Source organism: Octopus bimaculoides, chromosome 19 (genome assembly GCF_046866305.1).
Source record: "Octopus bimaculoides isolate indiv1 chromosome 19, ASM4686630v1, whole genome shotgun sequence".
Taxonomy (NCBI): domain Eukaryota; kingdom Metazoa; phylum Mollusca; class Cephalopoda; order Octopoda; family Octopodidae; genus Octopus; species Octopus bimaculoides.
In genome coordinates this window covers 4779791-4792290 of record NC_142946.1, presented here as the reverse complement: position 1 = coordinate 4792290, position 12500 = coordinate 4779791, and the positions used below count along the sequence as shown (strand labels likewise).

The 12500-nt window shown below is 40.5% G+C and overlaps 1 protein-coding gene across 2 annotated transcripts in view; it reads right to left on the bottom strand.

The window, feature by feature from the left end:
* Window positions 1-4652, bottom strand: part of LOC106869428 (NADH dehydrogenase [ubiquinone] 1 alpha subcomplex subunit 11) — an 8982-nt gene extending 4330 nt beyond the window's left edge. The window contains exon 1 of one of the 2 annotated variants that reach the window (XM_014915160.3): window positions 3075-4652. In XM_014915160.3, the coding sequence (XP_014770646.1) occupies window positions 3075-3204 (130 nt within the window). In that variant the 5' untranslated portion in view covers window positions 3205-4652. Of the gene's footprint in view, window positions 1-1970 lie in introns of both variants that reach the window. The other variant, XM_089366400.1, reaches the window with a different exon arrangement.
* Between the last annotated feature and the right edge of the window lie 7848 nt (window positions 4653-12500).

Here is a 12500-nt window from a genome sequence, read left to right as displayed (position 1 = left end):
TGCTAGCATGGGTTGGACGATTTGACTGAGGACTGGTGAAACCGGATGGCAACACCAGGCTCCAGTCTGATTTGGCAGAGTTTCTACAGCTGGATGCCCTTCCTAACGCCAACCACTCAGAGAGTGTAGTGGGTGCTTTTACGTGTCACCCGCACGAAAACGGCCACGCTCGAAATGGTGTCTTTTATGTGCCACCCGCACAAGCCAGTCCAGGGGCACTGGCAACGATCTCGCTCGAAAATCCTACAGGAGCCAGTCAGGCGGTACTGGCAACGGCCACGCTCAAAATGGTGCATCTCATGTGCCACCCGCACAAGAACCAGTCCAGGGGCACTGGCAACGATCTTACTTGGCTTGCCGGGTCTTCTCACGCACAGCCCATTTCCAAAGGTCTCGGTCCGTAGTCATCGCCTCGGTGAGGCCCAATGTACGAAGGTCTTGCCTCACCACCTCAGCCCAGGTCTTCCTGGGCCTACCTCTTCCACGGGTTCCCTCAACTGTTAGGGTGTGGCACTTTAATAATTTTTATATCAACTTTTCCCTTCGGGCAAGAATTGGAAGGGAGTTTATGGTGGGTGGGCCGCGTTCTAAGAGAGAATGTCCTTCCAGATGCCAGCCCCTTTTAATCACTTCTTACAACAAAATCTATTGTTATAATAATTTTTATATCAACTTTTCCCTTCGGGCAAGAATTGGAAGGGAGTTTATGGTGGGTGGGCCGCGTTCTAAGAGAGAATGTCCTTCCAGATGCCAGCCCCTTTTAATCACTTCTTACAACAAACATGGACACAGTGTGCTTATTCTAAAAGCTGGGATCTGACACAGATTAAATAAAAACTGGAAGGTCATGGATGTAGCATGTCTGATCATAGGTCTGATGCTGGAAAACAGTGACCTAGGGTTAAACAACAACAATCAGCAAGAATGCTTTCTCATCTCTCCTAACAATCACAACATAGTCTTTAGCATCTATTTAGAGTCAAACAACTACCTTGGATTATGTCAGTGTTTTCCAGGTTCTGCATAATCTCTCCACCACAAGAAACTATAAACAAACACAAAACAATTTAGACTTCACATCATCCGATGTGGCCCACCTCCCCACTCAATAGAGATGCAGCACAATTTACTGTTGCCACAACTGTTGCTCACTCTACACATTCCATGTCACATGTTCGATTACATTAGAATGTTACTACAATGCCATACTAACAGCCCTCTCTCTCCTCCACTCTGTCCAGACACATCTTCAATATCCCAAAATGCTACAACACAACCTTTGTCACAAAGACCAGACAGATCTTCAAAACACCAAGAACACCACAACAGCGCCATCGTAACAACACAATTTGTTCCACTCTCTTCAGGTGCATCTACAACATCATCATCATCCAGTGTTTTAAATTCAGGTTTTGTCCCCGTCAACGGGGGTGGCCAGATCTGCCTCAATGCCATAGCAACCGCGATCTTGCCTGGCTTTGGGCGTCCCCCCTACAATAGCCTTGGAATACTAACAAAACACCAACTCCCTCATTCAGTCCAGACATATCACCTCCTTTAAACAGTGCACTACTACAACTCTACTGTACTCAGTTCAGACACATCCACAAAACCATTTTTATGTGTGGGTGCCATGTAAAAGGCACCCAGTACACTCTGTAAAGTGGTTGGTATTAGGAAGGATATCCAGCTGTGGAAACCATGTGAAAACATACAATTGGAGCCTGGCCAGCTCCTTGTCAAACCGTCCAATCCATGCCAGCATGGAAAGTAGACGTTAGATGATGATGGCCATCCAAAGAGCACAAACTTCATCACTCAGCCCAGAAACATGTACAATACACCAAAACACTTCTTCAATACTATGCCTGCCTCTCTCTCTCTCATCCAGTTCAAATAAACATGACACCTACACACACCCAGAAATAATTATAGGATTAATCATCATCATCATCATCATCTATTCGAGCTTGCTTGGACAGTGGCATGGTGATGACAACTCCCATCTATCAGGTCCCCAGTTTGCAGATAAGGGAATGACCTGTAGACATACAGGTTAAGCTGAGAAAAGTCAATGAGCTGTCCTGAACAAAATCACAGATTGCCCTTTGCTCAATAAGTTAGCCAGGGTCACAGTGAAATTCTGAAACCCTGAAAAGAGCAGAAATGTCATTATCAACAAATTACACTTTTACAAATCTTGGTCTGGGGAACCCCATCCAGTTTGGCTGCTGCTACAATCGTCTATACCATCTGCGGCCAAAGACGAGAAATTAGCAATTGAAATACATGGCATAGGATCAATAACTTTAATAAATCACCACAATTTGTTTGGACATACATTATAGCCATCAGTAATATGTGCAGAACAGTAACTGATCTAATTTATCCCTGCTAACCTTCACCGTGGCCACCACCAGGAACCCTGTGATTTACAAGAACCAACTGAACGATAGACAAAATGCATTTCCAGACCACTTCGTCGGAACTCCATATAATAAACCAGTGCATGGCAGAATAAACAGTATAGTCTTTTAATACGTACAAATTTGCTGTATTAGAATTAATGGATGTGTTCCACTAAACGCACATTTCATCGACTACCAACGAAAATAATTAATTTAGGGTTAAACAACTCCGTCATGGTCCCTCAATTTAATTTCATATACATGCGTGCGTGTTATCTGTGAGAAGTTTTCAAATCATGTCTATAAATAATGTACATAAGTTAAAACATTTTTATACGGGAACGGTGGCAAGAAGTTGTGATGTGAATGCATTTTTTTTATGCATAGGCGTTAAACTGGACACACATTTAAGTCAAATTTCAAATTAATATCTACAAAGGAAAAACTGACTTCGAAGCCTCACCTGTCGTTTAATTCTCTCTCCCATACACATACATAAATACACACCCATAAATACCTATATAAACCCAGCTAATATATAATTGCGTGTGTGTGTGTATATATATATATATATGTATGTACACATATACATGTATGTATGTAAAATGATTCGGTTAAAACAAAGTCACATTTCAACAACAACGATAACCCCGGTCAGACACTCACCAACGTAAGCACCAAAGGCACTGCTATGCAGGCTCTTCTTCAGTATATCATCTCCGTCAGGTGTGGAGAAGAGGTCTGGCGCAAGGCTTCTCTTGAATACAATCCGGTCTTCGCCCGATTCAAACGGCATCTTGAGGAGTTCAACGGGTTCGATACCCGCTTCGGAAAGGACGTATACCGATGACCTTCTCTCACTTTAACCACAATGCACCAGTAAGTTAGTGGCGATTATCTCCCTTCCTAAGAAAGGTTAACTTTAGTTACTTCCCTTATTTAAAACTCATAGAAGCGAAAAGCAACACTTTATGATCTATGACGGTCTAGCCATGACCTACACTCCGACTTTCTATCTTCATAGGTTTCAGAGAGATGGATATTTTAAAATGAAATTTCCATGAAACAGGGTTTAGCTGTGGCTTTGTGGTAAGAAGCTCGTTTCCCAATCACATGGTTCCGGGTTCAGTCCCACTGCATGGCACCTTGGGCAAGTGTCTCCTATTATAGCTTCGGGCCGAACAAAGCCTTATGAGTGGATTTTGTGGACGAAACTGAAAGAAGCCCGTCGTGTACATGTGTATATCTTAGAGTATGTGTGTCCGCGGCGGTCTCTCACCACCGCTTGAGAATCGGTGTTGGTGTGTTCACGTCCGCATAACCTTGCTGCTTGGCAAAAAAAAAAAAACTGATAGAATAAGTATCGGTCTTAAAAAAGAAAAAGTATTGGGATCGGTTCGTTCGACTTAAATTCCACCGTGCAGTGCTCCAGCATGGCCACTGTCTAATATCTAAAACAAATAAATAAATGAAAAAAGAAAAGAAAAATTACTTTTCAGATGGTGTGGATAAGGATTTTAATGTGAATATATTTGTCCGGTGAGGAGTTTTAGATAATTCACACGAGTCGAATTTGTTTCTTCAAAACCTTAAGAAAAATGGGTATTTTCTGAAAGTTATGAGGAAACAAAGTCGGATAGAAGATAGAGGCACTTGTGTTGGCATTTATTTATTTGACAGTACCTCCAGTACTACATTTTATAACCCTTGTTTCTATTTGTGACAGTAGAATGTAATTCGGAGAATAACTGACGGTCATTTCTCGCATTTCGAAAAGGGCCAGCTCAGTGGTTAGCCTTTTCGTTTTTGTTTTCTTTTTCGGGCGTGACAGCGACCTATAGGTACACCCTACAATAGGGAATTGAGGCAGTAACTTACAGAGACACGCGAAAACCGAAAGGAACCCTATTTTCTGACCGCTTAGCCGCCGCCGCAGCAGCATTAGTTGTGAATTAGTTTCAGGTTAGCCTTCAAGGAACACACCTATTACTGAAGATGCTCCTTCTGTGATTATCTCGCCTTTTTCTATATTATATAAGCACCATATTAGTCCAAAACTGGTCATTGACGCATTACCGTGAACTATACTACGCCGTGGTGCCTACTTTCAGCTCTTCTACTGTGGACATCGGCCATGTTGTAGCTCCATTACTTCCAACGGATTTTCTTAAACGAAATCGACCCCACTTCGGCCGGTACTCTCAAATGAACGATATTAATTTAGCAAATGTTTGAATATACCTTGAGTTATGTACCTTATAGAAAGTTAACTCCCTTGCCAGAAGCAACCCCCCCCCTCCCCATGTCATTAAACTATTAACAGCGATACACGCACAGACACACATACAGCCATGGTTAGTTTACTAACTCGTTCGACCTTCCTTCAATATTTACGCAAATATTTTTATTAAATGATCTTTTTATATTTTTGTTAAGAAATGCAGATATTTAGTATTATCTTCTTTATAATCATTCTCTTATTAATCAGTCATAAATTTTTTAGGTACAAGTTTTCCGCTTACACCGACCATCGTATGTCAGTGAAAGAAGCTGTAAAAAGTATGGAAGCCTCTACTTGACATATTTGATTCAATCTTCTCGGGTTTTCCAGGAATGGACTGTTTTAAAAGGATACATTGTTTATAAACCGTGTTTGTATCGTTATCCATTAGTTCTCTCACATTAACGAAGACTGGGTTTTGGGGATCTGCTTGTTCTACATTCCTTGTATTAATATCATTTACTCCCTGTTTAACATATTACATGTTTTCCTCGTGGCGGCGGTGGAGGTGGTGGTAAAAGTAGTTGTGCTGGTGGGTATGGTAATGGTGGTAGTGGTGGTGGTGTTTAGCCCTAGGTCAGTCCTAAGCAACCAGTCCTACAATCAAAAATATTCCAACCGTGACAATTACGCACAGTGTATCTTGGATTACACCATTCGATGTAGTCTTCTTTCTTATTAATGTTTAGGTCAGTCCTAACGAAGAAAACATATTATTAGAGACGTTTCAACCATGACTACCCTGTCTTTTATTCAGGCAAAACATGTCAAAGACTCGCTTTGTAATCGCGTGGTTTCGGTTTCAGTCTCACCGTTTGGCTCTTTGGCCAAGTATCTTCTACTGTACGTAGTCCCAGGATGATCAATGCCTTTCAGTGAATTTGGTAGACGGAAACTGCGAGGAATCTCATCGCCCACACACACATATATCGACGGGTACTTACTTCATCAACTCCCTAAAGAATGAAAGGTAAAGTTGACCTCGGTGGAATTTGAACTCAGACATTATGAGTTAGAAGAAACGCTGTTATGCATTTTGGCTGACGCGCTAACAATTCTGCCAACTCGTCCCCTGAGTTTGTATTGCTACCGGTTTCAAATTTTAGCACAAGGCCAGGAAGTTTTGGGGAAGGATAAATCAATTACGTTGACCTCAGTATAGAACTGGTATTCAATTTATCGACCCCGAAAGGATGAAAGGTAAAGTCGACCTCGGAGGAATTTGAACTCAAAACGAAAAAGACGGACGAAATTTTGTCCGGCGCGCTAACGATTCTGCCAGCTCGACACTTGAGTTGTTAAAATAATTAACAACACAACAGTCAAGGTGTGTCAATCAACTAACTGTATCCCTGCCTTTGGTGCAACTGAGAATTAAGTATCTTGCTCAAGAACATTTTGTCAAGGACACGGAACTACAATCTTCCGATAAGTAAACCCACCGTTTTACCGGCGTTGTTTATTCGCAAACACACACACACACACACACACACACACACACACACACATAACGACGTAAATATTTGCATATCACCTGATTGTAAATAATTAAATTAATACACCCACACTTACATCCTCACATTTCAAACTATTGTTTCCTGAACGAACGCTTGCTGAAAAAAATTGACCTTAGAGAAAATAAATTGCCCGTGGTTTTTGAAGTTTTGAAGAAACCTGACGATAAAAATCGTCGAAAGTCATTCGTTCTTTTGGTAAACCCTTTCCCGCAAGTGACCGTCCATACACAGTACCTCCACCTAGTAGAAATAGTAGACAAACACCGTCGCACAAGAAATGCTGTTTTCATAATTTGGAGTACTGGAATGGTCTCGTGTCTTCTGCTGTAATACTGTTTTCTATGAGATTAACAGCGAAAGCCTTCACATTTTACGTTCTCCTGGTGATCTACCGAGAGCAATCATCTGTCCTCATTGCAAAACAATGCAATTCGTTCAAAATACATCAAAAACCACTGGAAAAACAAATTTCACATTCAAAGTGAGACGAGTAAAGATTTTTGGGTTTAAGTTGTTGTTCCTGAAGCCTTTTCGCGAATGTTTAAAGTTTTCTGAGGATATTTGTGTTGAATGGCCATAACTCGGCTCCATTACAGCTCTTTTGGTTACACCCTGCCTGAAACCACCCCTGGTTCTATGATATAAGCTTCCTGTTTTTAAAATGATTTAAATTAAAATCTTTTGTTAGAATTTTGTTAATTTCTGTTCCAGATACCAGCGCAATAATGACAAGCGTAAAGGGTTAATGTCTGGAAAGAGCCTTTATCTTTCAGACAGATTTTTGTTGAAGGCTTCACTGGCTTATAATCAAGTTTCACTTGAACATTCTTCTCTGTACCTTTAGTCGTAGACTCCGTGTTTCGTTTCACCATGTGAATTTCGATCATGGTGGAGCCAGAGCCATCGCTCTGTATTTTCATAAGCTCTGTCTCCCTAACGTTAGCCTCCCGCTCAGTTTGTCCAGCTATTTCTGCTCGTCTCTCTTTAATTCACTGCATGTCATGAACATTCTGAGATATCGGACAAATGTAGCCCACAAAGTCTAGATACGTTAACGTCTGCTCTTGAGTTCACCGAGTTTATAGTTAGCTATAATTATATTTTCCATAATACAATAGTATCTACAATTGGAACAGTTACATATAGAAGCAATTACAATTGGCTGCCAGCAGATGTGAACGGTTTAACATCGACTGAAAAGTTCCATGATTGATAAAGCACTTCAAGTTGATATGAAATTCTCTGAGGCTGATTGCCAACTCAACCCTTTGTCCATTACATGTGTCTGTTCTACTTAAGCAGGCTTTTACTCACATGAAAGTAGTTTTAGAACACAAAGGAATTTATACATGAAACCCAGTTATCGTCTGCTTCAGTCAGTTTGAGAGTCGAGCAAAATGTTTGAAGTTGTTTCGTATTTATAATTGTTTTATGAAGTATTAGGTTCAATGGCACGCAGTCTCTCCCTCCTCTCTTACAGTCTCCCTCCTTCTCATACACAGTCTCTCTCTCTTTCTCTCTCAAACTTTTCCTATTTCTCTCGTTCACACACACACACACATACACGCGCGCTCTCTCTCTCTTTCTTTCTCTCTGTCTCTATCCTTCTCTCTCTCTCTCTCTCTCTCATACATAGTCTCTCTTACTCCCCATAAATTCTTTATCTTTTCCTGACACACATACACACCACTTACATTCTTCTTCATACACATATACATCTCTTGCACACATACACACACACACACATCCCCCCCATCTCTCTCTCTAAAACAAACTCCTACTTCTCAGATCCTTTTGCTGTTTTCCCTCCCTCGTTTCAGAATTTTCTCTGCTGCTGTTGCTGGGATGTCCTGTCTTCCCTTAAATCCATCGTATAGTCTCTCTCTCATTCTTTCTTTACGGTAGTGTTAATTTGGCATTTTGTTGTATCTTGGGAAGGTATATATATATATAGTGTGTGTGTGTGTGTGTGTAAAACATTCCTTTACCTATTGCCTGTCACCAGGCCTAGTATGTGTATTCGCCCTGCATCTATTATATTATGTTTTCTTTTTGTCTCACTATTATTCTTTCTCCATCCTTCTCTATAAGAGATCAAGCGTGACTTAAGAGGTCAACCAACGTTCGTAACGGCTACACACACACCCACACACATACACACACACACACGCACACGCACGCACATACACATGGAACTATATATATATATGTGTGTGTGTGTGTGTGTGCGTGCGTGTGTGTGTACAACGGGCTTCTTTCAGTTTTCGTCTACTAAATCTACTCACAAGGCTTTGGTTGGCCTGGGGTTACAGTAGAAGATACTTGAGTAAGGTGCGACACGGTGGGACTGAACCCGGAATCACGTGGTTTGGAAGGAAACCTCTTACTTCACAGCCACTCCTATATATACCTGATAGCGCGTGCGAGTGTAAAGACATCTAACATTAAAAAGGACGATCCTGGAAGAACAAAGTTTGACAAATATGGCATTCGTTTAACGCTTCGATGAATATCTTAATTCTGTTGCCTTTCCTTCTTCAGAAACTTCAACCTGGGAATCTTTCCCTATTTCCCTAGTAATCTCGGAGGCTCAGCAAAGGGTCTGTCTTTTCCTTCTCTTAGCTAAGGTAAAAAAAAAAGGGAAAAAACTTGACGTGAGCTCCATTCGAACGTAAGATTTTTTAAGCTAGTAGTTTAGCAAGTCAGCCGTCTCGCTTCTTTTCCAAGGTATTGGCTCCCCTTAATGTTGATAATTTAAGTAATTAATTCCCTCGTTAGTGGTTGGGGAAAGAAAGGTAAAAAAGAAATTAAAAATATTGTCAGGAATGTTGTTGCAGAAGGTAGAAAGGAGGAATGGAGAAAGCGTCTTAGGAAGGAAGGCTTAGTTAAAGTATTTCAGTACACGATTTGATGTACGAGGAAAAGGGCATAGAACACAAAAAAGAGGAATAGATGTTGTCTGTTGATGGTGTAGTTATTGTCTGTGATGGTAATGGAATTGTTAGTGTTGTTATATACTGTTGAATTACTAGGAATATTATATTCAAACGAATGATTAGAGCGGCGATGGTGTAGAATCAAATTGCAGAAATACTCTCGTAAACTTACTCTTCTACTCAACCTTAAGTGTTGAGATTTCTTAAATACTACACGAATTCTTGATTTCGTTTTTCGATGATTGTTTGTTTTTTCTGGACAGAAAAGAAAGGTAAAAATACTAAAGAAATCGGAGAAGATAGCAAAACTATTTTTGTGAAGAGGCCGCCATTTTGCGATCGTCTGCCACCAACCAATTTCTTTTTCTACTTATCTTTCATTATCTATTTCATTTCTACTTCTTCTAATACAGTGTGGTTGCTTTTTTTTTGTTGTTGTTGGTTTGCTTACTGCTTTTGCTGTTGTTATTATTATTATTATTATTGCTACCTTTCTCTGTTCTTCGCTGCTTTATTCCTTTCTGTTAACACTTATTTATCTTTCTCATTAACACCCCTCGCTTTACCACCAATCCTTCTATCTATCTATTTATCTGTCTGTCTGCCTGTTTGCTTTCCTTTTCTATCTCTTTTTCATTATTAATTGAACTGCCTCACTCTTATCTTTCTTCTATCCTTTCTCTTTTCCCTCTCCTCTCCCTTCCACCCGGTAAACAACGAACTCTCACATACAATTCTTCGACAACACGGTATTGTAGAAATGGATCTAATTCCACCCTCATCAGCCACCCTGATTACAGGTTTGTATAGCAGTTGGGGTAGAGATGGTGGCTGGATGGTGTGCAACGGTAGTAGACTATAGTGGTAGTGCTGTTATTGGTGTATAGTGTAGTGTACAGCGGTGGCAGTAATACACTAGTGGTTTGTGTAGTAGTAGTAGTAGTAGTAATACTACTACTACTACTACTACTACTACTTCTACTACTACTACTTCTACTACTACTACTACTACTACTACTACTACTACTACTACTACTTCTATAGTTTGGTCTTGGTCATGGACTCAATGCAATGGACTGTACCATACTGTGGTACCTACGTACGGTTAGGTGGACTATACCACATTGTGGTACCTATTTATAGATAGATGAACTCTTCCCTATATAATGCTACACAGGCTGGACCGTTCCGTCTGTTAGTTATAGATATATTAGGCATTTTTTCAGGCATAGTGTATCTGGGACTATATTATTCAATGTATTTTTCCTTATCAAAATATTGTGATTTAAAAAGGTTTTAGTTGGTATTTCTGGTAGGTCGAGCCAGTTTTGAAGAGCTCGCCTTGAATCGTGTGCGTGCGTGCATGTGTGTGTGTGTGTGTGTGTGTGTGTGTGTGTGTGTGTGTGTGTGTGCGTGTGCATGCACGTGTTGTAATACCGATGTCGCTACAATGCTGACATTTTCATGATCATGCTGCGACTGACAGACATTTAGAAACACAGATACCAAAGAGTTGTCATGAAGATATCCTAGTTCTTCACTCACAACAAATATCTCAGATAATTCTTCAGATGATGGCAACACTTTACCATAATAAGAGATTCACCAACCTAACAAATATATTACAGCAGTCTACCTAGCTGTAAGTAGGTACCACAGTGCGGTATAGTTCATTGTACTGTGTCTATGACCAAGACATGTCAACAGTCCAGTCCATGTATATGTAAGCGGGTACCGCAGTGTTCATTGACTTTTCTAAAATTTCTATCAGCACCACAGAAAAGAAAATAGATATCTGTGGGATTTGAACTCAGAACGAAAATAGACTTGAGTATTCTATCCAGTGCTCTGGATATTTCAGCCAACCGATGTAATCTATGGATTTAGTAACGGCCACGACAGTTGCCGATATCATGTAACTAATTGTTATATTGTTTATAAACATGTATTTTAGCATCTCACCAGTAAGCGTAACTGACGAGAGCGTGGCATCGGTGATAGTGTGTGATTATAATATCGTAGTTATCTTATAAATTGAACACCTAGTCAACCCAATCTGATTGTTTATCATTAACACTTAGTCTTATTTTTTTTTCTTCTAAATATATTTCTTTTTTTCGTTTTTTTTTTGCTTGGGTGTGAAAGAGAAAGGTGGGGGTTATTTTGGTAAACCACAAGGCAGCGAGCTGGCAGAATCGTTAGCATGCCGAACAAAATGCTTAACGGAATTTCGTCCGTCTTTAAGTTCTGAGTCCAAATTCCACCGAGGTCGACTTTGACTTTCATCATTTCGGAGTTTATAAAATAAATACCAGTTATACACTGGGGTCGATGTAATCGACTTATTCCCTTCCCCCTGAAATTTCAGACCCTGTACCGTTTAATAGATAGGATTATTTTAGTATTCTTTTCTAAAGACAACGAGCTGCCTCCATAAAGTTTTTAAGGCCCTTCTACGCCCTTAAACCTTTCTTGATCTGACAATAAACATCTGGGAGTTGGTTAATGCGATTAACGTTTAATCTGAACTCTTGAAGGTCAGTTGTTTTAAGAGTGTGGTGGGAGTAGTGGTAGGTAGGTAGGTAGGTAAGTGGGTAGGGGTGAGGACTACCGTAGATGGAGTGGAGTGGTGAGTACTGGGGGGTGGGGTGGAGGTGGATAGGATGAGAAGGAGGAATTACTGTTTGTGAACGAAGTGTTTAATGCAAAGTTTTGGCAGCGATGAAGAAAACCATTTCTTGCTTAAATTCGACAGAGAATTATCTCTTTGATTGATAAGTAGGTCTGCTGCAAGACGATTAAGAACCAAACACACACACACACACACACACACACACACACACGCACACACACACACACACACACACACACACACACACACTTGCGCATTTGTTCATGCATGCACACAGAAGCGCATACACAATTTCAAAGACATACACTATATCACGCACACACACACACACACACATACACACATCTGCGCTTGTTCACACATACACTATATCCCACTAACGCACACACACACATTTATGCACATACATTTAAACCGATACACTAAGATACACACACACACACACACACACACACACACACACAGAGTGGACGCTACAGACTTCAACATTTGTGTGTAGAGCATTTTAATGTTTTCAAACGTAAAACCGCAGCACACATTCTATGTGTATGCATCTATCTATCTATCTATCTATCTATCTATCTATCTATCTATCTATCTATCTATCTATCATAGTAATAGGAGGGGATGTAAATGCCTCAAAGACCTGCTCAGACGTTTCCAACTGTCTGACAGGTACCGACTGGACCACCCGAATGTGCCAATGTGGATATGGAGCAACCACAT